The sequence below is a fragment of the Malaclemys terrapin genome, chromosome 13, assembly GCF_027887155.1.
Source record: "Malaclemys terrapin pileata isolate rMalTer1 chromosome 13, rMalTer1.hap1, whole genome shotgun sequence".
Taxonomy (NCBI): Eukaryota; Metazoa; Chordata; order Testudines; family Emydidae; genus Malaclemys; species Malaclemys terrapin.
Window position 1 is genome coordinate 23,101,286 of NC_071517.1, and position 26,633 is coordinate 23,127,918.

At 52.8% G+C, this 26,633-nt stretch overlaps 1 protein-coding gene across 3 annotated transcripts in view; it reads left to right on the forward strand.

Annotated features, from left to right (window-relative positions):
• PIK3R6 (phosphoinositide-3-kinase regulatory subunit 6) overlaps window positions 1–26,633 on the forward strand; it is a 70,263-nt gene that overhangs the window by 17,846 nt on the left and 25,784 nt on the right. For all 3 annotated transcript variants that reach the window (XM_054048367.1, XM_054048368.1, XM_054048369.1), the window contains exons 2-4: window positions 9,923–10,043; window positions 16,832–16,915; window positions 20,624–20,715. In XM_054048367.1, the coding sequence (XP_053904342.1) occupies window positions 10,031–10,043; window positions 16,832–16,915; window positions 20,624–20,715 (189 nt within the window). In that variant the 5' untranslated portion in view covers window positions 9,923–10,030. The remainder of the gene's footprint in view (window positions 1–9,922; window positions 10,044–16,831; window positions 16,916–20,623; window positions 20,716–26,633) is intronic.

A 26,633-nucleotide genomic window follows, 5' to 3' on the forward strand; every position in this document is an offset into this window, starting at 1 on the left:
CTTAAGAGACACTGTCCATGAGCATCCCCTGGCCTGGAAAAACCTCCAGGGGTTAGAGGAGGTAGAGATCAATGGTGCAGTCCGTCATTGTAGCAATCTGCAGGAGGCTTCCCCACTCTGTACCTGTTCTGGTGATAACGAGAGCATTCCAGTCTCTGGGGCTGGTGGGCTGGCACCTTTTCCAGCTGTAAGTTCACTTTTTAAAAACAGAATCATACAGAAATCGACAGGAGGAGTGGTGTTGCTAACTCTGGGGATTTTCTCACAAATCCTGCAATGTCTGGTGTTTTTCCTGAAGCCCCAGTTCCTGGAGTCATGTGACTATGGAAGAATCTCCACTTAAAAATAAAGAAAGTGAGTAAGTTTCTAGCCCTCGTGGTTGCACAGAAAAGCCTGAAAATGTGACCCAAGTGATTTTGGAAGGCTAGGATTTGGTGATATTGAAAGCACTATATAAGATTCTTCCACTACTGTCCAGAGTCCAGGGCCTCTAGAGCCAGGTCCCATCCATGTGCCTAGATGCAGAACCATGTAGTTAATAAGAAATGGGAACTTGTTCTTTGGACAGACTTTGTGAGTCTCTCCTGGCGTTGGGGTGTCTACCCCTGCAGGGCAGCCCCACAAACTTGGGAGCTAGGCTACAGAAGACGGATGTTCGTGTGACCAGGGCAGGGTAGAACAGTTTTTACAGCTAGCTGGTTCCCCCAAGGGGCCTCTGACCGTTTCCAGGCAACGGAGAGGAAGGGATGGTTTTAGGCCTCAAGATGGCTTCCATGGGATGGGCCCAAGGAAAGTTTGCTGCTTTCCTGTACCGTATGGATGTGTATTGGGGGGAGGGAGAACAGTGTGAAGCCAGTGGATATTTCGTCTATGAGCTGCAGTTTTCTAGACAGAGCTGAGCAGCATGAGCTCAGGGGGCTGGGGATATTTATTGCCTCCGTGGTCAAAATAAGAGGTAGTGAAGAGGAAGTGGAGACGGCTGTATTCACTGTAGGTACTTGATGTACACCTTAAAAATAGAACAGAGGAAAACATCAAGAGAGCGAGAGTCCCTGAGCACTTGCCATTGGTGTAAGCCCACGTGTCTCCTGGTTAATGACTGACTCATTGGCCATTTATTTTTAACTCTGAGACACCGATATAGCCAGGGAAGTGACTCTGAAAATGCCCCCATGAGTTTCTGCCCCTGTTTTGAGGATTAAAGTGCAGGCCATTAGCCTGACCCATGTCATGGGGTCTGCACACACCCAGGGGTGAGCTCATGACCGGATTGCAGGACTCCTGTGTGTGTTGCTTGTAGGTGGTGTCTCCAATTGTTGAGTTACTTATTACCAAATGTCTTCAGTAACGCGGCTTGCAAGGCTGTCAAGTCACCTGATCACACTGTCCAAAGAAGGAAAGAGAGAAGTAGAAAAAGTGAAGTGTGCTGTGCTGCTGTCAAGGTGAATGCTAGCCTGAGCGAGATAAGGAGGCTGGGTGGGCGTGTTGCAATGCTCTCGAGAAATCTGAACAGAGCAGCACTGTGCGCTCTCAGGAAGTGCTGCTGTAGTTGGAGCCCTCCTCTCACTCAGCGCTCAGGAGAGGCGAGGATTTGACTCACTTAGTAATAACGCTTAGCCATTTGCCTTCCCTCTGAGGATCTGAAAGCACTTTCCAGACATGAATTAATTAAGCCAAGCAACTCCCCATATGGTGGGGGAATAGTGTTGTTCCCCACTTTATTGATTGGGAAACTGAGGCACATAAAAGCAAAGTGACTCCCTCAAAGTGACACTGTGTCAATGCCAAGTCAGGGACAGAATCCATTCCTGGCTGTAGTTCCTAGATCGAGCTACCACCCAGGTTGCATGGAGAGGGATGGGGCTTCTTAGAAATTGATCCCAGGAAGGTTGTGTGGAGCTTTTGCCTCTCATTCTCTCTGGCTCTTGCCTCTGCTCTTCCATCTGCTGCTGGAACAGTGCATGCTGCCCTCAGGATTGGAAGCTCCCCCACCCCAATGCAGTGTGTTTCCAAAGCTATGCTAACTGGGGGCAGGCTGCTGCCCAGAGAGTAGTGGAAGTCAGCACGAATGGCAGAGAGCCAGGTCTGGTTCCCAGTGCCAGGAGCCAGAAATAAAGACTAGAGGGGGAGGGGGAGATTTTGCAACCTGCAGATTTTGCAGGAAACATTTTATGAATTGAACAGCAGCACACTCTCACCTAGTCATGCACGTTGATCTGTCCTGCATGGGGCTCACTACATGGGCAATCCCACAACGGCAATAAGCACTTAGCTTGGTAGGAATTGTTCACAGGATCGGGCGCTATGCTATAATTTTCTCCCTCCCCAATTCCCTTGGCTGGCTGGATCTCTCCAAATTCAATCTCTTGGTGATGTCAGTCTGTCTGTCTGTCTTTCCCCTTGGTCCCCCTCCCCGGTCCAGCGGTGAGACTGCATTGAGAACTGAGCAGTTATCACAGTCTCCAGAGAGCAAATGCTGTGTGTTTATTGAGCCCTGCGTGGATACAAAAATGTGGATCCGCATCTGCCAGGATCAACCCGCGATCTGCTAGCCGTCTTTTACCTGTATCTGCATCTGCACCGGCCCCAGCAAGCTGTCTCACAAGGACTAGCGACCTGCGGGGGGTGGGGGGGCGAGTGGGGGTACGGGGTTTTGCAGGGAAGAAACAGCACGAGGGTGGGGACTGGGTAAGGGGCAGCGCGGAGGTGGGGTCTCAAGGAGCAGGGGCGGTGCGGAGGGGGGACTAAGGGGAAGGGACTTTGCATCGCGTGCTGCTCCTGAGGGCTTCAGCAGCAGTGCCTATTGCATCACAATGGGGCAGAGGGGTGGGGCGCTGGGGCCCTGCCTGCTCCAATCCCTGTGGCCAGGGGCAGGCCCTGCTGCCCAGGAGGCAGCGGGCTGGGCCTGGGTCTGGGAGCATGGCCAGTGCTGCCGGGTGGGCCATGGTGGGGACACTGGAGCTGCCGGAGGGGCCGGAGCTGCTGGACAGCCCCTGATTCCGACCTGCCGCCCAGCCCCAGCTACTGGCTGCCAGCCCTGAGTGCGTTGCACCCACTGGGCTGCCTGAACCAGACGCGGCAGGTCAGACCCCGCCAGTGAGTAGAGCCCTGCACAGTTCTATCTGCATCCAATCCACCATCTGCAAAAATGGTCCGCGGATATGAAGCAGATCTCCTCCGCAGATTTGCAGGGCTCTATTTATTCCCCCAAGATTATCAACCTGAGATCAGGTTCAAGTCAGCCTCCTCCTGCTCTAATGACAGCTGTAACCCCTGGGTGACATACACCACTGCCTCCAGGATACTATAGCTGTTTCTCTCTTTCTGCCCTTGGACAGTGGGCTCTTAAACCACCATATTTCAATGACCAGCCGCTAAGGCTCTCTCTCCTTAGCCCAAGTGTTACGGCTGGGTAGCTGCCTGCTGTTATTGCCCTGATTCTGGCACTGCTTGGCCTGTTATATTTCATGGGCACTGTAGATGAACGTGCAAGGCTGTAGAACAGAGGTTCTCAGCCTGGGGGTCACAGCCAGGTGTCAGGGAGCTGCAAGCATGCTGCCTTTCCTATATTGCTAGGAGGGCGCAAGGTCTCAGTATGGAACAAGCTGGGAACCACTGACGTGAGACACACGTTCCTTCTCCACGCCCTGCTGTACCATTCGGCACTAGAAGGCACAATCCGCAGGGCCCTCCTGCCACCTGGTTATTGTGCCACTGAAAGTATCATCAGTTGAGTTAAGCGAAAATCAGAGTTTCCATCCTGTGGAAAAATCTGACATTTCGACATTTGTTTTCATCCTGAAGCAGGACAAAAAGCCCACATTTTTGGCAGAGTGAAAATTTTTGAAAAATTTAGATTTGGAAATGTTGAAACATTTTGGGTCAGGTCTATTTGATGTTAAATCACATGCACTCGCAGTCAGAGGCGACACATGGGAGGCATGTGGGGTCACGTACCCCCCCAGATTTCTGCAACGGTTTGCCTCACATGGCTCAGGCAGAGGGGTGACTGCATTGCATTATGGGAGATGTAGTCTGGACCAAGAGCCCATGGGAAAATGGAAGTATGATGCACCTTGAATACAGCTCCCACGAGGCATTGCAGTACCCAAGGCAGATATAGTTCAATGTCGGACCAACCCAAGATGAAATATTTTGTTTTGAATACATATTACAAATTTGAAATTTTCCCATGGAAAATTTTGATTTTTTCAGAAACTGCACTTTTTGTCAAAAAATTGTTTCACCAGCAAGTTCCTAACCAGTTCTAGTTATTGGCATTATAGGCTGGCACAGTCCCCCTCTGTGCTGTCACCAGTCTGTTGTGAATCCACCCAAACACTGGGTCCCATGTGCTTCCAAGTCAACTGGGTTTGGGCAGAGTCTAGGATCTGTAGGGCACACGCTTGTCTGACACTTGTCTAGGGGCACTGCCACCCCGCCACCTTAGACCCTGAAACCAGTGGCTCAGGCTTCCCGAGCCCCCCCAGTAAGTGACTGAGGGGCATCAAGAGAGCTGGGTGTGGGGAGCCCTGGCCCGGCGGCAGTCCGGGTCTTCGGCGGCATTTTGGCGGTGGGGGGCCCTTCAGTGCTGCCGAAGACACGGAGTGACTGAAGGCCCCCCCGCCGCCGAAATGCTGCCGAAGACCCGGACCACCACCGGGTGAATACAAGCGCCCCAGGCCCCCTCCATCCTCTGGGTGGCCTTGCTTCCTTCTCCCTTGGCACTCCCTGTCACTCGCTGTTCTGTGACAGGCTGGCTGCCTGGTGGATAAGCTGCCAGATGAAGTCCTTCTTTTCTCCCATTCCCTGCCGCCAACCTGAGCACGTCCACTTGTAAGTGAGTGGCTGACAGCACTCGCTAAAGCTGAGCGTACCGTGCTCTGGCCCCATACAGCTCTACTGATGTCCCTCAATCCTTACCCAAGTCTCCCCTGCTATCCATTCCTGGGTTCACCTTCCTCATGCACATAGCTCTGCCAATGCTCCTCAAACTCGACCCACAGAACCCCCTGCCATGCCAGTCTTGGGCTCCCCACACCCAGCTCTCTTGATGCCCCTCAGTCCCAACCCACAGCCTCCCTGCTACTTCAGTCCTGTTCCTGCACACAGCTCTGCCTGTGCTCCATGCTCTGCAGCATGAACCGCTAACCCAGTCCTTGGCCTTCCTGAGCAGTGATGGCCAGGTCCCAGCCATGCCAGAATGAGCATGGTGGCGTGACGCAGACAAATCTCCCTTCCTTCCTATTCCACTTCTTGTTTTTTCCCCCTGTCTCTGAAGAGAACAATGAGGCCTCAGCGCCAGGGGAAGCCATCAGGTTCCTGGCTGGCTCCTCTCTTGGTGCCCTGCAAAGACCCTGACAGAGCTGTGTGGGAGATGGCCTTGTGGCCTCTGATTCTCTGAGCCACTTGGACTGTGATTAGGAGGGGTTTGATGTGGGGATGGCTGTGATGTTGCTTCTCCCTAGGTAACGGGACAGCCAGTAAGTTAAGCCTGCCCTGGCAGAGGCCTGTATAGGCGAGGCTGCCCACTGCTGTGCTGTGACAGTCATGTACTTGATTTATACATTGCTCACCCGGCTGGCTGCAGGACAGCGTGTCTTGGTGAAAAGGAAGCGTAGGCAGCGGGTTGGGAGCGGGGGGGGGGGGGGGGGGTCATCCCTCAAATCAAGTCATTTACATCTAGGGTTACCATATGTCCGGTTTTTCCCGGACGTGTCCGGCTTTTTGGCAATCAAACCCCCGTCCGGGGGGAATTGCCAAAAAGCCAAACATGTCCGGGAAAAATACCGGCCGGGCACTTCCTCTCCCGCGGCTGCTCTGCTCCTCTCCGGACTCAGACTTCGGCTCTGTTTAAGAGCCAAGCTGCCCGAGCCAGCGCTACCGGCTTCGGGCAGCCCCCGTGCCTCCGGACCCTGCGCCGCCGGAGCAGAGCAGCTGGAGCCGGGGAGGGGAAGTGCCCGGCCGGCGGCTGGGGTCCGGAGGCACGGGGGCTGCCCGAAGCCGGTAGCGCTGGTGCGGGCAGCTTGGCTCTTAAACAGAGCCGAAGTCTGAGTCCGGAGAGGAGCAGAGCAGCTGGAGCCGGGGAGGAGAAGTGCCTGGCCGGGGGCGCAGGGTCCGGAGGCATAGGGGCTGCCCGAAGTCCAAGTGCTACCAGCTTCATGGTTTGCTGGGCAGCCTCCAGACCCTGCGCCCCTGGCTGGGCGCTTCCCCTCCCGGGCTCCAGCTGCGCTGGGGAAGCGCCGGCTGGGGGCGCAGGGTCTGGAGGCTGCCCGGCAAACCGTAAAGCCGGTAGCGCTCGGGCAGCCCTTTTCGCGTGGCTGGGAGGGAGGAGGGGGAGTTAGGGCGGGGACTTTGGGGAAGGGGCGGGGAAAGGGCGGAGTCGGGGCAGGGCTGGGGTGGGAAAGGGGCGGGGCTAGGGCCCGTGGAGTGTCCTCTTTTTTTATTTTTTAAATATGGTAACCCTATTTACATCCCTGAAGGGGCATCCGGCAGGAGCCCAAATCCAGGGTGAGAGAAACACTAGGAGGAGCTGAAGCTTAAAGCTACTCTACTTTTCAAAGTCAGCTGAAGAACAGACTCTGGGTGACTGGACGCCTGGGTTCAATGCCTGGCTCTAGCACTTACTTCCTGGGCAGCCCTGGGGAGAGCAGTTAATCTCTTTGGGTTTCTTTTTCCCCACATATAAAGCAGAAATAGCGATATTCACCTCAGGCATGGGCTGCTAATATTTTAACATGGGATTCTCACAGAAATACCCCACCCCCACTTCCCCTGAGGGAAATCTAGTGTCCAGTGGGGATCTGTCCATTTTTTCTCCCTCAGTCAAGGAGCAAGGGAGAGCCCTCTGGCAAACAGACTTGAAGTGAGTGGAACGGCTGGAAGTGTTTATACTGTACTGTGCCTCTGAGATGTGCATGAAACAGGTTCTCCTCTAACCCAGACAAGCTTGTGCCCCAGGATAGCCCCACCGGGCCCCACTCACCATTGCCAACGACCATCATTTGCACCAGTGCAAACTGGTTGGAAAGCCCTACCAGAGCAGGGCGGTAACATCTCACTTGGCAAGGTGCAGGCTGAAAGAGAGTCAGCCCCATGGACTTAATTGGCATGATGCCCAATTGACACCAGGATAATTGCTGAGATCTGGACAACCATGTACAGCTCAGCTTGTGCCATTCAGAGTGTGTGTGTTATGGAGGGGGGTTAAAGACTCTGTGGGGGGATTGGGCTATTTTTGGAGAATCCCTGACCTTTGGTGCCACCAGGCCCCTTCCGAAGGCCTAGATCTGCTCTGCAGTGTGTTTCTACAAGAAGGCCTCTCCAAAGGGCTGCAATGGCAGCCGTCATGCCATCCTAGGCAGGGGAACCCCTCTCCCAACCTTCCCTTCAGTTTGGCTGGAGAACATAGGACAGCCCAGCACCAGCGCGTCAGTGACTCACTGAGCGAGCTCTTCCATTAGCATCTCTGTGAAGCTGCTTTAGACGTGACAAGCACTACGTAGCAGTCTCTGCTTTGTTGGCCTGCCACGGGGTGGCTGGTTGGCCCCTGTGAGGAGAGTCAGGGTGATGCGTTTCATTGTGGCGAACAAGCCCATCTCAGCCCCCCTGTGAACAGCTGCCTAGGTGGTTGTTTGGCAGCTAATTAGCTGAGGAGCACCTGGGCCTGATGAAAGGCTGCCAGAGCTCAGCTGGGGCAGGGTTGCTGGTGGGGAGAGGGAGCTGCCCAGGAGCAGTGCTCCCTGGGGGAGGAGCTCCCAGAGAGCTGCAGGAGGCCCAGCCTGTGAGCAGGGCTGGCTTTAGGAAGTGCGGGGCCCCAATTCGAACATTTTTGATGGGGCCCCGGCAGGGATGACTAAAAAGAAAAAGAAAAACCATATAAAAAAAAGTCTTTCATTTCTTAGCAACCTGTTCTCTATAAAAAGTTCTGATTTAAGGGATGTGCCACAGTAAATATTTTTTGTACCAATAGGGTTAACATACGTCCGTATTTTCCTGGATGGCAATTTAAGAACCAAAAAGCCTGACATGTCCGGGAAAATACGGATGTATGTTAACCCTACTTAAAGTTCTTTTTTAAAAGATGGGCCTGAACTAGAAATGAGCTCCGTTTCACATGTGTGGGTCCCCGCCACTCCTTGGGGGTGTGCTAGGGTGACCAGATGTCCCGATTTTATAGGGACAGTTCCGATTTTGGGGTCTTTATCTTATATAGGATCCTATTACCCCCCATCCCCGTCCCGATTTTTCACACTTGCTGTCTGGTCACCCTAGTGTGTGCACATGTGTGGGTCCCAGCCGCTCCCTGCCCCCCTCATTGAAGCAGGTGTGCAGGGTTACTGCCCAGGGAACTGCAGGGCACCCATGAACATGGGGCTGGCTGGAGGCAGGGCAGGGGCTGACTGGAGGTAGGGTCTGGCTGCAGGCAGGGCAAGGGGTGTGGGGCTGGCTGGAGACGGGTGTGTGGGGTGGGCTGGCTGGCTTCAGGCAGGGCCGCAGGGGGGTGCGGAATGGATTGGCAGGGCTGGAGACAGAGGAGTGCGGGACTGGCTGGCTTCAGGCAGGGGGGTGCAGCAGGGGTTGGCTGGAGACAGGGCGGGGGTGCGGGGCTGGTGTGGGCAGGGCAGGGACTGGCTGTGGGCAGGGGGTGCAGGGCTGGTGCGGGCAGGGCAGGGGGTGCAGGGCTGGTGCGGGCAGGGCAGGGGGGGCGGCAGGGGCTGGCTGCAGGCAGGGGCTGGCTGCGGGCAGGAGGGGCGGGGCTTGCTGAAGACAGGCTGGCTGAGGGCAGGAGGTGCGGGGCTGGCTGGAAACGGGCTGGCTGCGGGCAGGGCAGGGGGTGCGGGGTTGGTGCAGGCAGGGGGTGCGGGTACAGCCCACCCTGTACAGTAAGTGCCCCCTGCTCCTGCCTCCCCCACCGGGGTAGCAGCAGCAGCCCGGGGCTTGGGGGCTATTTAAAGGGCCCGGGGCTCCCCTGCTTCCACCGCCCCAGCCCTGTAAATAGCCAAGGGAGCCCTGGGGAAGCGGCGGGGCTCCGGCGGCTATTTAAAGGACTGGGGCAGCAGAGGCAGCTGGAGCTCTGGCCCTTTAAATAGCCCCCAGAGCCCCCCGCTACCCATGGTTCAGAGATGGACTGACTGGATATCATTCGGCATGCTCAAGTAGCGCACTGAGCACGGCTGCTGGGGCTCGCAGAGCAGGGGCCCAATGGTGAGCTCTGGAAGGTGAGGGGATAGGGGCAGGTTGGGTGCATCCTCTTGCAGGGCCTGCTCGAGATAAGTAAGAGAGGCAGGGGCAGGCAGCCCTCACCTCATGGAGCAGATGGTGTGAGCAGCCCCCCGTGCAGGGCAAGCACCCAGGGTTCAGCCAGTCCTTCCAGACGGAGCCCAGGAGGTCTCTGGTCCTGTTGACACCAGCCAGGGCCAATCTCTGGTGTGCCTGCACAGGGAGCTGGGGATTGTGCAGCAGGAGCGTCAGCAGGTCTTCTCCTGCCCCCCTCTGGGAGGCTGCCACAGGCCTTGTCATGGAGACAAGCTTGCAGGTCCTGAGGAGATTCTAATAAGAAACCAGCAGCTCAGAGGGGCCTATATGAGACCTCTCATGGTGAGCAGTGCAGATTGAATGCCCCTGAGACTAAAGGCCTCCCTCTGTCCTGAGAACAGGGGCAGCATGGGCAGCAAGACTCCTCCGTGGCTCACTCAATCCTTGGCCCCTGCTGAGGCTGGAACAAGAGGGCGATTAGGGTCCGAGGGCTCCCTGGTGGATGCTGAGCTCTCCTGGGAACCTGGTCCTCAGTGCTCATTGTGGCTGCCCATTTCAGTGGCATCTCCCTATTTGTGCCCCCTCCCTCTCTCATGTTCACACCTGGGCCGGTCTGATCCCACCTTCCTCTTGAGATTTCACCTGCGTCTCTCTTGTTTTGCAGGCAAGACACAGGACGCAAGGCCATGCAAGTGCTGAGTGAGAAGCTGCCACCTGCTCGCCCTGCTGTTCAAGAAGTGCTGAGACAGACACGTCTGCTCCCTGCCCATTCATGGAGAACACAGGTCTGTGATCACCAGCAATTTCCCTGAGCGGGTGGGCTGAGGCAGCAGGGAAAGGCAAGCTGGCCAAGGCAGCCCTATGCACTTCAGCAGAGCGAGAGGCTGGGTGAGAAATAAGTCCATCTAATGACTAGGGAGGTTGACCTGCTGGGCTGGTACTGCTGTGGGCCCAGGGAGGGAAGATGGTGGTATGACTAAGGTGCAGGGTTGGCAGTCTAGGAGAAAGCCCGCTTGTAGGACTGGGTTCTAGTCCCGTTTTCTTTCCTTTCATTGTACCTCAGTTTTCCCCTGTGTGAAGTCGAGATGACATTTACCTACCTACCTCACAGGTATTAATACACTGTGTAAGCTGTTACTATCTGTGTGGCCGTAGCACCTAGTGGCCCCAGTCAAGATCAGGACCCCATTGTGCTAGGCACCACACAAACACACAGTAAGAAGGAGCCTCTGTCCTGAGAGCTCATAGTAAAATAGACAAGACAGACAAAGGATTATTGTCCCCATTGTACAGATGGGGGAACTGAGGCCCAGTGAGACTAAGTGACTTGCCCAAGGTCATGGAGGAAGCCTTTGGCAGAGCAAGGGATTGAATGCAGGTCTCCTGAGGCCAGTTCAGTGTCTTTACGAGTCCCACTTAGATGCTTTTTTGAGGATGTAAGTGGGATTTAAGTAATTCAAGGGCCTTTTGCTGGCTCTCTGCACAGGGCTGTTTGAGCCTCCAGCTTAGATTCGCCATTCAGATTTTATGATGCTGGTTTGCCCAGTGCTAGAGCTGATCACACAAAGATTGCAAACATGGATATTTGTTTATAATGACAAAAATCTCTGGGCGTTCAGAAATGGCTCAACCATTTTTGCTCAGGCTTCCTAAGAAAATTTGCTTTGGGCCCAAGACCAAACATGGAAAATTTCAGCCTGAGAGGTAAATGTTTGACAAAGTTATAAGCATCTGGGAAAGGCCCTTTAGAATGGAAAATGCAACTTTAATGCCAAGATTAGGCATTGCTCCACACAACACCTGTAATTCAGTTACGGTAACGTGGTACGGTGCAGTTAGCGTTTAGCTATTGGTCAGTGCTGTAGCTAGGACAAGGAAAATAGGGATAGAAAATACTGAATAGACCCAGCTAGTTAATTATTGGCATATCCTTATGATTAACCAGAAAGCAAGGAGTGCACCCGACATCATCCTAGGAGGTGTAGCAACCTTATTCATCCTCCTTAATCGAGGTGTCCTTAATGCAGAACTCCTTAGCAAAGACATCCTTAGCTAAAGTTGGTTGCAGTGTTGTTGTAGCCCTGTTGGTCCCAGGATATGAGAGAGAGGTAAAATCGTTAGGGGTCGGGGGGCACGCTGAGGTTGCTCAAATAGGGCAAACTGCAAAGAATGGGACAGACAATTCCCCAAACTGGTGGATATTTCAATACTTAGATTCACCAAGCCAGCAACAAAACAGCTTCTACAATACCTTATTGGCTACACAGAAGCCAAAACACAGTTCCCTTAAAGCAGGGGTGGGGAACCTTTTTTCTATCGGGGGCCACTGACCCACAGAAAAAATCAGTTGCAGGCCACACACAGCCCCGTAGGGAGTGGGGGGTGGAGGCTCGGGGCTTCCCCTAGGCTCCAGGGTGGGGCCAGAAATGAGGGGTTCAGGGTGCGGGAGGGGGTTCCAGGCTAGGGCTGAGGGGTTTGGAATGTGGGAGCAGGCTCAGGGCAGGGACAGGGGGTTGGGGTGCGGGATCAGGGTAGGGATTGGGGTGCGAGAGGGGGTTCCAACCTTGAGTATAGGGCTTGGGGTGGGTGTGTGGTCTCTGAGAGTGGGTTGGGGTAGAGGAGGGGGTGAGGGGTGTGGGCTCCGGCTGGGCGCTGCTTACCTCAGGCAGCTCCTGGTTGGCGGCCCAGCAGGGCTAAGGCAGGCTCCCACCCTGTCCTGGCACCGCACCGCACCACTCCCGGAAGTGGCCATGATGTGGCCAGGCGGCTTTGCGCAGTGTGTACTGCCAGCCAGCAGTGTGCCGGCAGGTGCCGCCCACGCAGCTCCCATTGGCCGCAGTTCCCAGCCGATGGGAGCTGTGGGGGCAGTGTCTGCGGGTGGGGGTAGGCGCATGCGTACTCAGAGCTTCCCTGATCACCCCTACACCTAGCCAGGGCCGCAGGGAAAGCCGACCAACCGGCCTGGGACCCTAGCTTCCCCCTACAGCGGGACAAGCCGGCGCTCGCAGCTCCAGCCCCATGGGGTGGGGGGCACCGAGGCTCAGGGCTTCCAGACTAAGGGGGAGACTTGCCATGGGCCTGATGAAATAAAGCAGGGGGCCAGATCAGACCCACCCCACCCCTGCCTTAAAGCAACCCAGCCTTGGGCTTCCTCCCAGGCAGCCAAGTCAAATGTGATGGGGATTACCAAAAATCTTGTTCATCATATAAAAAGTTCTACTAATCCCAAAGGATCGGACACATTACCAATCACGTTAATGAATATTTCAAATCTTACCCCAGTACATGCTTACAGCCAATCCTTCAGTATCTAATATCTAAAGGTTTATTTATAAAAAGAAAGAAAGAGGTGAGAGTTAAAATTGGTTAAAGGAATCAAATACGAACAATAACTGCAAAGTTCTTGGATCAGGCTTGTAGCAGTGATGGAATAAACTGCTGGTTTGTTAAGTCTCTGGTTGCTTCCAAATGATTTGGAAGGTCCTCAGTCCCTTGGTTAGAATGGTCCCATTAGTATAAGTCCATAGCCCAGAGCTCAGCGCAGGAAAGGCAAAATGGAGATGTTTCCAGGGCCTTTTATAGCTTCTGCCATGTGGAGGGAACTTCACTGTCCCAAACAAAGCCCTCAGCACAGTTTGTCGAAAAATACAGGTAACAAGATGGAATTTAATGTCACATGATCTAGTCACATGCCCTTGCATGCTTCACTGTTACCCATATTCTAGCTAGAACATCCACAGGAAGGTCCATCAGGTAGGGATAAGCCTCTTCTATGGTCCATTGTGAGTTAAGTGCTCTTTGATGGGCCATTCAACTTGAATAGTCCCTTCACAGTGTGTTGGCCAGACTAGAAGTAAGCTGCCTTGTGGGTGTGACCACAGAAGCGAACACATTTGAAATACAGGTATATAGGCAATATTCATAACTTTAGATATAAAAATTATGCATGCGTACAAATAGGATAATCATATTTAGCAAACAATAACCTTTTCTTTGACACCTTACATGACATACTTTGTACAAGATTTATTATGCAATTATATAACAGTGGTAGCAACAATGATCTATATGGTCATATTTTAATCATATAACATCACATGTTTAATGAGCCAACTTCTGTTAGTGAAAGAGACAAGCTTTGGTCTTGTTGGTTCAATAACAGATACTACCTCACCCACCTTCTCTCTCTTCGCTCAAGTGGCCTTATCAACAAAGTCCTTAATTCAAGAGGCCTTAATTCACAGAGGCATCCTTAACCGAAGTGCCCTGTAGCCACTCTGGGGTAAATGGTTGGGGAAAGGTTACTCACACCTTCTTGTCAACTGTTTGAAATGGGCCATCCTGATTATCGCTACAAAAGGTTTTTTTCTCCTGCTGATAATAGCCCACCTTAATTGATTAGTCTTGTTAAAGTTGGTATGGCAACCCCCATTTTTTCATGCTCTCTCTGTGTGTATATATATATATATTCCTACTGTATTTTCCTCTGCATGCCTCTGATGAAGTGGGTTTTAGCCCATGAAAGCTTATGCCCAAATACATTTGTTAGTCTCTAAGGTGCCACAAGTACTCCTCGTTCTTTTTGCTGATACAGACTAACACGGCTACCACTCTGAAACCTAAATTTTAGTTAACCTAGTTATGCCACTCAGGAGGGTGAAAAATTCTCCCCCTTGAGAGATGTAGTTAAGCCGACCTACGCCCTGGTGCAGACACCACTAGGTCAACAGAAGATTTTTTTCTTTGACCTAGCTACCACCTCTCAAGGAGGTGGATTTACTACATCAATGGAAAAACCCTTTCTATCACTATAGCAAGTGTCTACCCTACAGCATACAGCGGCATAGCTGCAGTGCTGTAGTGCAAACATATCTTAAACTGATGACAGTTTGTGCGCAGACAAGGCCTATGATGAAGTCCTCAATGTACAGCAACACACTCTGCTGAATGAAGTACGAACTCTCTTCCCCCACCACATTGGAGCCAGCTACATTTAGCATTTTGCCTCATTCCTTCCATTTACGAGCCATCACACCTTCCAACTGAGGTCAGGAAACCATAGCATTTTCATGTACGTACAAACCACAAATAGTTCCCTCCCCATTCACAATTCCACCACACCGACTCTTCTTTCACAAAGCCTGTCCCAGACAGTCCGTCACCATTCATTCCACATAAACCACAAGGCGCCTTCTGCTCTAAAAATTAGAAACACCACTGTCACTGTCATCTCAGTCGCCTTCCCGACATGGTTCTGAGACCGTGACACCTACACCTGCACACTGTGCTCAGCCTGCCAAAATCCACTCTGCACATTTGGCAGGAAATTTGGTAATGAAGTTAATAATACAGGAAATCCCAAGAGGATGGTCAATTTTGGCCAGGTTGTGTGTATATTTCTGTTAGGAAGAAGGTGGGAATGCTACTTGCTTTCAGTCCCATAATGTAAAATATAGACCTCCAGGGTCATCACAGGCTGCAGTTCAGTCCATATCAGTGGAACTGGATGCGCATGTTACGGTCCAGGTTAAGAGAATGAAACTGTTGTATTCCGAGTCAAGGAATGTTTTGCAAACTCCCTTATGCATCTTCCTGTAGAGAGAGAAAGTACAAAGGCCCTTTGCAAAGAATTAAACAATGCAAATCTGAATTATCTTTCATTATCTTAATGCATTATCTCTTTTTAATTAATTAATGGATTATTGTAATGAAGAGAAAGGCAAGATGCCTCTGGGGTCCTGGAGCAGGATTTTTACAGCTATGGAATAAATCAGCTTTAATTGTTTCATCTGAAGGCTATTTCTCTTCTTTCTCCATGCCTGCCTTCTCCCAGCTCTCAGCAAATTGGATCTAGATATTAATGACACTCACTAAGTCCCTGGAAGCTGGTCTGCAGTTGTCAGACTGACATACTGATTTTAGAACAGCAGAGAGCTTGGGCTTTGATTGAATTTTTGCTGCTGTAGGGCCTGATTCAAAGCCCATTGAAATCAATGGGAATCTTTCCATGTTAACTCCAGTGGTCTTTGAATCAGACACTTGGCTCACCCTATTACTTTTACACACTTACACAGAACAGCTGGTCCAAACTTACTATCCTCCTGGAAGTTCCTTGATTATTAACTTGATTACTAGATTTCCTGCCTAGTCTTTCTCCTGTACTTAGCTGTTTTGTGGGGTTGCTCCCTACAGAGCCCCCTCTATCATGGCCCTTAGTTCTGTATGTGTCAGAGAGATGTCCAAGGGGAATTCATTGCTTCTCTATGGTTCCTCTGTGTTTATAACCTGCCTAGGAAAATGGGGCTCTCTGAAGGTTTGAGACCAGTATGTGCAGGGTGGATGGTGCCAGGCTGAGCACAACATATAGCTGTCTGTGAGTGTCGCGGTCTCAGAAACGTGTCAGGAAGGCAACTAAGATGGTGAGGGTGATGTTTCTCGTTTTTAGAGTGGAAGGCAGTTTGTGGTTTATATGGAATGATGCTGAACAGCTCGGACAGGTTTCGTGGAATTGTGAGTGTGGGGGGGAGTTATTTGTACATAGAGGGTAATATGTGACAGGTTTCTTGACCTCAGTCGGAAGGTGGGTCTGCGGGTTGGCTCATAAATGGAAGGAAACAGGCAATATGCTGAATGTCACTGGCTCCTATATGGTGGGCGAGAGAGTTTGTACTTCACTCAGTAGAGTGGGGCGGTACAGTGGTTATTATTATTTGTATTATTGCCTACAGTGCCAGCTCGTCATGGAGCAGAGGCCTGTTGTTTTAGGGGCTGTGCAAACACAGAAGAGAAAGATAGTCCTTCCCACAGAAAGCTTCCAATCTAAGTGAGGAGTGTATATCTTTTATCTGAAGTGTAGTGGCTACACAGTGCCTGAAGGACATAGGCATAAGGGTAGGGTGAGGAGAACAGAGTTAAGATTTCCAAAAGAACCTTAACTCTAAATTTCCTGACTTTCAAATATCAAATGTGTTAACGACACCGTTCTGACAAGGTTCCCTACAATGTATTACAACCTGAACTCTGTCTGAACAACATTTTTTTGCTTGTTCCAGCCCACCCCCAAATTCTGAGCAGTTATCATGGTGACCATACTTCCTATTGCTGGCCGGCTCCTCAGCTGGTGCCAAACGGCATTGCTCCATGGAAGCTACTGCTATACCAGAATGGGAAGGAGCTTCCGTTCTTCGTTTACAGATGGTCTGTGGCCAAATCATTTTTTTCCTGCGGACTCTCAACAATTCTGTGAAGAATTTCTGTTGCAAAAACTCTGTATAGACCCTTTGCTTCTTATACTGCTGTATGGCTCAGGAAATTCACAGTGTGGATTTAGCAGTTTAGCTATAGTAACCATGTCTGAACATTTTGGCCTTAGTCTATTGAGACCATCTCCGGGGTTCCCCAGTTCCATAACCTTTGTAAAATTGTGGCACTTTCTACCTACCCTAAATGAAGGTGATACAAAGTAAGTGCCTTATGCCTATGCAGTGAGCTGGATTGTTCCACGTTCCAGTATTTACCCAAGTACAGCAGAGCTGTGCTGGTTGCTCATATCCTTTTCCTCCCTTTGCACTAGAGGTGGAGTCAGACATTCTGCGCAGCGTGCGTGCCCTCCTTCGAGAACTCGACGGACACCATCATGCCTTCCAGGGTGAGCGAGGTAAGACAGGCCCTCTCTCAGCTTCCTGGCAGTCTCTCTCCTGTTCTCTGTGCCTCAGACAAGGTCAGTGTCAGAGACTGCCCTGGCTGTTTGTTCTGATTTTGTTGGGATCAGAGGTCCCAGAACATCGGTGGCCGAGTATTCTCCCACCGCACTCAGACTGAATCACTGGCAGAAGCTCTACATCGTTCTCATCTCCTTGTGTGCACTTGGCTTGCGACGCTGGTCCCAGAGGGACTAAAATTTTCAACCAACTTTTGGTTCTGGGCACCCATTTCTCCTACTGTGAAATCTTCTTATGCCTTCACTATAGCTACTCTGTATGATGCTTCCAAAGCAGCTCTAGCCAACCTCCTCCATTCTCCTTCAGCACAAGGTCTCCAATAACCTTCATTAATCTGCAGGGCTGGATGATTAGACCAGGACACTGAGAGACAGAGATCATGGGTTTCATTCCCAGCTACGTCGCTGAGTCACTGCATGGCTTTGGGCAACTCGCGGAACTTCTCTGTGCCTCAGTTTCCCCATTTGTAACATGGGAACAAAACCCTTTTTTGTAAAATGCTTTGGGCTCCTCAGCTGAATGGGGCTATTTATGTGCCCCACTTATGGAGAGTTGAAACCCTACGCTGTTAGTCAAACAACTGGGTTCCAGAGCCTTGGCAGCCTGAATTAAAATTAAAATAGATCTTGTTGGAGATGCACGTTACCATTAATTAAAATTAGATCTTATCCTAAATGAATCCTCAATCTCTGCAAAACTGAAATATGTGGATTTTATCCTTGTTGCTATTGTACGTTATCAGCAGCTAGCATGTCAAAGTCTGTGTGACGGCAACCACGGTAATCTGAATGCTCGATAGACAATGAATCTGTATAGAGATGTGATGATGATAATAATAATACTCCTCCTCTGCCCCTCTGTAGCCCCTTCCTTCCAAAGATGTCAAAGGGCTTTTTACCATGAAATCATTACACACTCAATCTCATCTGGGACGCGGCCCTGCGTTATCATCTCTGTTTTATACCAGGGTAAAATGAAGCTTAGAGCCAGAGCATCTTGTTTGCTGTTAGAGACAGAATCAAGTATAGAACCCCGGAGTCCTGATTCACAGTGCACTGCTGTAACCACTAGGCCATGGGCCAAAGTCTAATCTGTTACTCTGTCAGTAACAGAAGTCAGCACAGTTACTCCAGGTTGGTGCTAACATGACTGAGAGTAGAATCTGGCTCCATGACTAATCGTTGCCAGCTGCTTGGAAAATGAAGACCATTACAATCTCCGCGTGCAGCTTTCACAGTGTGACCCCAGGAGTCTGTCTGTTAGTGTTTGTCAATCAAAATGGGTACGTGTAATTCTGCCACTAGATGACGCATGGGGCAGACATTCCCAGCTGCTGCTTGGGAAGGTGCACAAAGGATGCCGTCACATCTCAAGCCGGCAGTCTGAGCCAGTGGGGGCCCAATCACTGCCCTGTCCGGTGCCTTATTGATAATATTCCAGCAGCCTCATTTTCTTACACATTCCCACTGCACATTCCCATTGCCCTCATCTCTATAATGGAGACCGCAGGTCCCAGCATGCAGTGTCGCAGCTGGGTCCAGGTGGCATTCTGCTGGGATCAAGACGGAGCCCTCATGTGCCGTGACCTTTTGTCTTCTGGGATGCTGCTGCCAGTTACAGACCAGGCCTGCCAGGGGGTGCCGTGTTCTGTAACATCATGGGGAGAGCCTGGCGGGCAGGCTGCTGTTGAGCCATCCCATTGTTGCTGACCAAACCCACATCTTTGCTATGCAGTGGCTTCTGCCTTGGAGCCGTGAGGAAGCAGTTTTGTTTGGCCAGCCCCATGGAGCATGTTTGATGAAGGCCAAGACTATGACAGGGTTCAAAAAAGAACTAGATAAACATAGGTGCTGGAGCTAAGGGTGTGGGGGGTGCTGCCGCACCCCCTGGCTTGAAGTGGTTTCCATTATCTCCAGGGTTTACAGTTTGATTCAATGGCTCTCAGCACCCCCACTATGCAAATTGTTCCAGCACCCTTGTAGATAAATTCATGGAGGATAGGTCCATCAATGGCTATTAGTCAGGATGGGCAGGGATGGTGTCCCTAGCCTCTGTTGGCCAGAAGCTGGGAATGGGCGACAGGATGGATCACTCGATGATTACCTGCTCTGTTCATTCCCTCGGGGGCACCTGGCATTGGCCACTGTCGGAAGACAGGATACTGGGCTAGATGGACCTTTGGTCTGACTCCCGCCCCCCCCCCCCCCCTTTGTGCCTTGGTCCCGGTCACTCGGAGATTGGAATTAATGCCTGGAGGCAGCCTGCTGTTTCTTGGTTTCTCTGACTGGGGCACCTCAGCCTTCATTTAAAAACGAAGACCAGACCAGCTGTAACCAAGCAAAGTGTTTGTGCATAGTCGTCTCTTCATCACTGCAGTGTTGTTGTTGTTGTTTTGTGTATCTGTAGCACCTATGAGCCCCAGTCATGGCCCAGGACCCCATTATACTAGGTGCTGCACAAACCAGGGGAAGTAAAAATGACCGTCCCTGCCCCAGGCGCTTACATGCTAAAGTGTTGCCAACTCCCATGATTCTGCTTCAAGTCTCACGATATCTGTCATTTTCCTTAGAGCCCCAGCTCCTGGGATCAGGAAATGGCCATGAGACTCTCTGCTACAATTGTTTTAAAAAAGTCAGCTTCCAGCCATTACGATGGCAGAGAAAAGGGTGGAAATGGAACCCCACTGCGAGCTAATGGCTCAAAACCCAGCAAGCAAATAAAAAGAATCCACTATTTATCCCTGGCTGAAAAATCATGTGGTTTAAAAAAAATCTGACTTTCTGATGATTTTTGATTGCTTGGGGTTGATGATACTACCCTTGGCATGAGACTCTGCACTGCTACCAGCTCTCCGGCTCTGATGTGCTCATGTACTGACAGCGCTGCCAAGGCTAAGGCGATGGCTCAGAGATAGCATCTCTTATCTCTCGCCATTGAGAAATGTGTGCAGTGTTAAGTGTGGGAGGCTTCCGTTGAAGCCCTGGGACTATAACTTTCCGTCAGAGTGCTCAGGGACTTATCCATGCACAGAAACTGCACTGCTGTAACTAAAGGTTTCTTGTCTGCATGGGGAAACTCACCACTATAATTCCAGCAGTATAGCTCCCCCAAGTGGGTTTTAGCCCACGAAACCTTATGCCCAAATAAATGCGTTAGTCTCTAAGGTGCCACAAGGACTCCTCGTTGTTTTTGCTGATACAGACTAACACGGCTCCCGCTCTGAAACTTATTCCAGAATAAATGTCCACATGACGAGTTCTACAAGTATAGCTATTGCGGTATATTTGTACCAGTATCTTTATGCCAGTAAACTTCCCCATGGAGGGCCTGTCTACACTTAAAAGGGATTGCTGGTTATAGTTACAAGCTGTAAACTGGCAAAAACTCCTAGAGAAGATGCAGCTTATACCAGCAAAAATCACAGAATCATATAAACATAAGGCTGGAAGGGGCCTTGAGAAGGAATCGAGTCCAGCCCCCTGCGCTGTGGCAGGACCAAGAATGCACATGCCCTAAGTCAGTGGTGGAGCCAGGCATAGAACTCAGGTCTCATGGCTTAGTTGCCACCCCTAGTTACCACGGTGCACTCCCTCCTTAGCACTGCTTTCTGTTGGATGACCTTTCCCTTGTTCTTGGTCTCACAGGGATGTTGCGCTGGACCTTGCATAAGAAAATTGATCGGAATCCCCTCAACAGCGCCATCTTGGTTAAAATCCTGGTGAAAGAGCTGGAAAGGGTAAGAAGAAAGAGCAAGGTCTGCCATCGGTGCCTGGTACCGAATCGTGTCTAGCATACCCATCTCACTATGGCTTTATATGGCCCTCCTTAGCATGGCATCTCTGACTGGATTGCTAGGCCAGCTCTGTGCCTGGAGCGACCTCTTCCTGCTGTTATGGATGTTGCTGAGAAGGAAGATCCCAGCCGTCTCTGGAGCTCTGACTCTGAGCATGGAGATGTTAACTGCACAGCTCAGTGCCTGGGATGGCCGAACCAGGGGGCAGTGGAGGATGGAATTATTGTGGAGGCTGATCTGTGTTTCTGCCCTGCAATAGTTCCTCTGTTGCCAGGGAGGGTGTGTGGTCACCAGCCTCATTCCTGTAATTTGGTGGCATGCTGTGACCACCACAATTCGGGGAAGCTCTGTAAGTACTTAGCCGGGTGGGTGGGTCCAGATACCAATCCACCAACTGCCTTCCACCACGCTCCTCCCAGGGACCCCAGCTGCCCTCTCAATTACCATGGAACCTCCTCCCCAGCCCCCATGACCTATCTCCCTCCGTGGCTGGAGGAGGAGAGCAGTGGGAGAGTCACCCTTAGCAGATTCACTACACTGCCCCGTCCTGGCCTCCAGCTGCTCATCAAGTTTATCACAAGGACCTGATTTGTTTGGTGTCACCTGAATTGGGAAATACAGTGCTGTGGTTAAAGGACAAATGTCTGATAGCTTAGAATTAAGGTGCTACAAGAAGCTATATGACTATTCTGTGTCAGGGCCCACCTATGCCTAGACCACAGACCTTCCCCTCCACCCATCTGACCTACACATCACCACCTCTCCCCACAAGCAGGCTGCTGATCAGATCATAGACTGTATGCCAGTTCCCCAACTTATTGAGGTTGAGAAACCCCAATATCTCACCTCCTGTTTTTCCTCACCTCCTGTTTTTGGGGGGTTCAAAAAAGAACTAGATAAATTCATGGAGCAGAGGTCCATCAATGGCTATTAGCCAAGGTGGGCAGGAATGGTGTCCCTAGCCTCTGTTTGCCAGAAGCTGGGAATGAGCGACAGGGGATGGATCACTTGATGATTGCCTGTTCTGTTCATTCCCTCTGGGGCACCTGGCATTGGCTACTGTCGGAAGATAGGATACTGGGCTAGATGGACCTTTGGTCTGACCCAGTAGGGCCATTCTTATGTTCTTATATTCATCTTCTGGCACAAAGCCCAGCATACCTATAACATCTCACACTGTGACTCCCGTTTATAATCTAGCTGCTCTACACTCTCCTGCACCCCTAGCCCTCCCCAGGACTGTCTGGACCTGGCATGCTGCCCTACTATGCGGCCATTATCCTCTCTCCTTATGTTACTCAGATACCCCACCTCCAGCTCCAGGGCCTTTGCCTGCCCATTCTGTGCAGTGCTGAAGCCTCTCGGCCAGATTCTCAGTGACACTGAGGCCTAGTCTACACACAAAAGGTGTACTGCTCTAACTAGTCCGGGGCAGTTAAAGCAGTACCACTCGCCCCAGTGCGGGTGCAGCTATACTGCTATAAAGGTGCCTTATACTGGTCTAGCTTATTTCTGTAGGGAAGACCAATAAGCAATATCAATATAAGGTACCTTTATGCCAGTATAACTGCATCCGCACTAGGGACTGTACCAGAAAATCTGTATTGCTAAAAAAACACCCCACTAATTGAAATAGCTATACTGGTAATAAATGTGTGTGACCAGTGTCAAGGGGTCTTAAGTGGGTGGAAATGCCCCCAGAGGTTACTCTCCCTAATGGAGCTCTTCCCAGCCAGTACAGAGCTGCTCCCAGGCCCTGGCTTGGGGGCCCCAGGGTGCTAGGGGCATGGCTGGGCGGCAGTGCTCTAGGGCTATTCCTCCTGAGCTGGGGGGCAGTGCAGGCTGCTCCCCGTGGTGTTCTCTGTCTGCTCTGCAGGCTGGTGCAGAGATGGAGTGAGGCCATAGACCCCTTCTCTTTGTTGCCCTTCTGACAGCCACAAGGCCTTAGGCAGGGGAAGGAGGGGGCAGAAATCCTTTGCATCTGCTTGTCCGCCTGCACCCACCCACGCACACACCCGCAGTCTGGCTCCGGGTGTTTATCTCTGTGTATAAGCTCAGATTTCCGTGCCATGGTCATGTTGCGGTGGCACTGGCAGTGCTGCAGTCGCTTAGGCTGGCTGACTGACATTTGATGCCATCTCTTTAGCAAGGGTTGAGTTCTGGCTCTCTGCTTATAAAATAAAGGTCTCGGTCTGAAACACAAACCACCGCATGCTGCTTCCCAGAGTGAATGCAGCAGGCACCTTATCTCAGTGATCAGAGCAGAGCCCTCTCCGTTAGCAGAGGCTAGGTGTGCTTCCTGTTCCCCTCCACCACCATTGCTGAGTTGGTCTCCCAAGGGAAGGCTGGCAGGGGAAAGCAGAGAATGAAAAGGTGTGGAAATGTCTGAGAACTGGGGAGGTGTAACGTGAGAGGGGTCAACTGGAGTTGTACACCTGACTGTTGATGTGGCTGCAGCTGACTTTGTGCTTCTCAGCTGACACACAGAGTCACTGCTCCTTCCAGGTTGTTATGCTATTTGCACTAGTGCTGCAAATCACAGCTACCAGAGTTCGCAGCAAGGATCAAACCTGGGCTCTCGAGCAAGGAAAAGCACAAGCTCTTGCTGTCTAAGCAAAGGTGGAACTCCTGTACCTGGCCCATAGCAGCAGACTGGATGGTTGCTGTGGCAGGATATTAGCCAGAGACATTAGCACTCACACTAGGCCAGGGTGTTGTACTTGCATTGGGCACTAGGGTCTGTGCGACTTTCTAGGCGAAATACAGGTCTGTTGCATCTTACGCGCATTTAACATGCGCGATTTCAGCTTTACGCGGTCGGCAAAACAAAACAAAAACAAAAGAGAAAAATAACAATTTTAATACTGTACCTGTAGTGCGGGCGATTCCGCCCGCCATTACACTCAATGTAATTTTGACTATATGCGATTTTCGCTTTACGCACTGACTGTGGAACGTAACCCCAGCGTAAGATGCGACAGGCCTTTAAATCTGTTTCTTTTCTGGGGAATTTTCTCTTTTGAACCCCTGAGGGTTGGCAGCCTGGGCATTGGTTATTCAGGGCTCAGAGCTATGGTGGGTCTCCTGCGTACTGCTCTGGTCCAGCTGGCTTTGCAGGGGTTGATGCAGCGACCCGTATTCTGTTTCTGCTGTGCAGGATCAGAAACTAAAGCTAGCTGGAAATTTTCCATCAAGAAGTTTTCTCAATGGGAAATGGTTATTTTTTGGTGTAAGCAGAACTTCCCATGGGAAATATCAATTTTGCATTAAGTTAGGGGGCCGAGGGGGTTGAAAAGCTAAAAAAACAAAGTGCTTTGGTTTTCAGTTGCTGAAAACCCTTTTTTTTAACCAGAAATTTTACATTGTAGCCATTTTTCAGTTTAAAAATAATCCTGACCAGCTCTGTTAAAAACATTTCCCTGCTCCCTTCTTGGGGAACAAGCTCATCACACAAAGCTGCCTGAATCCCAATACAGTAACTCCTTGCTTAACATTGTAGTTATGTTTCTGAAAAATGCTACTTTAAGCAAAACGATATTAAGTGAATCCAATTTCCCCATAAGAATTAATGTAAATGGGGGGGAGGGGGCGTTATGTACACAGCAATGATGATTGTGAAGCTTGGTTGAGATGGTGAAGTCAGAGGGTGGAAGAGGGTGGGATATTTCCCAGGGAATGCCTTACTGCTAAATCATGAACTAGCACTTGGCTGAGCCCTCAAGGGTTAACACGTTGTTAATGTAGCCTCACACTCTACAAGACAGCAGGAATGGAGGGAGGGGAGACAGCATGGCAGAGAGACACAGAGGCACACACCGTGTGTGTGAGAGAAAGAGAGACGCGCATTGCCCCTTTAAGTACACTGACCCCACTATAAGTACATCGCCTTTTTAAGTAGATCAGCATGTTGAGACAGCAGCTGCTGCCAGCGAGCTTGCTCTGTCCTGAGCCCTGTTGTGTCTCTCCTAGGGTTACCATATGTCCGGATTTTCCCGGACATGTCCGGCTTTTGGGGGCTCAAATCCCCGTCCGGGGGGAAATCCCCAAAAGCCGGGCATGTCCGGGAAAATCGGGAGGCTCGGCCGGGGCCTCTTTGTCCGGGGCCGGGGGCATGGTGTCGGGCCGGGCTGGGCGCGGGGCCGGGGTCCGGGCCGGGAGCCGGGGTCGGGGAGCCGGGCGGTACGGGGCCGGGAGCCGGGGTCGGGGCTGGGAGCCGGGGTCGGGGAGCCGGGCGGTACGCGGCTGGGAGCCGGGAGCCGGGGTCGGGGCTGGGAGCCGGGGTTGGGGAGCCGGGAGCCGGGGTCGGGGCTGGGAGCCGGGGTCGGGGAGCCGGGAGCCGGGGTCGGGGAGCCGGGCGGTACGGGGCTGGGAGCCGGGCGCCGGGGTCGGGGCTGGGAGCCGGGCGGTACGGGGCTGGGAGCCAGGAGCCGGGGTCGGGGCTGGGAGCCGGGGTCGGGGAGCCGGGCGGTACGGGGCTGGGAGCCGGGAGCCGGGGTCGGAGCCGGGGTTGGGAGCCGGGAGCCGGGGTCGGGGCTGGGAGCCGGGGTCGGGGAGCCGGGCGGTACGCGGCTGGGAGCCGGGAGCCGGGGTCGGGGCTGGGAGCCGGGGTCGGGGAGCCGGGCGGTACGGGGCTGGGAGCCGGGAGCCGGGGTCGGGGCTGGGAGCCGGGCGGTACGGGGCTGGGAGCCGGGAGCCGGGGTCGGGGCTGGGAGTCGGGGTCGGGGCTGGGAGCCGGGAGCCGGGGTCGGGGCTGGGAGCTGGGGTCGGGGAGCCTGGCGGTACGCGGCTGGGAGCCGGGAGCCGGGGTCGGGGCTGGGAGCCGGGGTCGGGGAGCCGGGAGCCGGGGTCGGGGAGCCGGGCGGTACGGGGCTGGGAGCCGGGAGCCGGGAGCCGGGGTCGGGGCTGGGAGCCGGGCGGTACGGGGCTGGGAGCCGGGAGCCGGGGTCGGGGCTGGGAGCCGGGGTCGGGAGCCGGGGTCGAGGAGCCGGGCGGTACGGGGCTGGGAGCCGGGAGCCGGGGTCGGGGCTGGGAGCCGGGAGCCGGGGGCTGGGAGCCGGGAGCCAGGGAGCCTGGCCGGGGTCGGGGAGCCGGGCCCGCGGGGGGTGGTCGGTCGGGGCTGGCACCCCAGGGCCCGAGCCGACCCAGGCTGGAGCCGCGGGGGGGGGGGGGGGGGCCCAGCCTGGGCCGTGCCTCCTCCCCCCGCCCCCCTTACCTGCTTCAGGCTTCCCGCGAATTAAATGTTCGCGGGAAGCAGGGGAGGGGGCGGAGACTTTGGGAGGGGGCGGAGTTGGGGCGGGGGCGGGGCTGGGGGCGGGGCCGGGGCCCCGGGGAGTGTCCTCCATTTGGAGGCACAAAATATGGTAACCCTAGTCTCTCCCCCTCCCTCTCCCCCCGCTCTGTGGAGATCGGGTAAAGGAGCGGGGGGATGTGTGTGGCAGGAGTGTGGGGGAAGGGAGACACCCTGACATTAGCACCCTTCTTCCCCCACTCCCCCCACACAGCAAGCAGGAGGCTCCTGCGAGCAGCTCCAAGGCAGAGGGCAGGAGCAGCACATGGGAGTGGGGGGAGGGACAGATGAACTGCCGGCAATTGATAGCCTGCTGGGCGACTGCCTCACAGGGAACTTAGGGGCGTGGGGGGCTGCCGGCCCACCCTGGTTCCAAGCCCCCACCTGCTAGCTCCAACAGGCTGCTCTTTCTGCAAGCCGTAGACAATCCAGGTGGCTGCCAAACAACGTTATATGGGAGCATTGCGCAACTTTAAACGAGCATGTTCCCTAACTGATCAGCAACGTAACAATGAAACAACAATGTTAACTGGGACGACGTTAAGTGAGGAACTACTGTACTGTGTTCCAAACA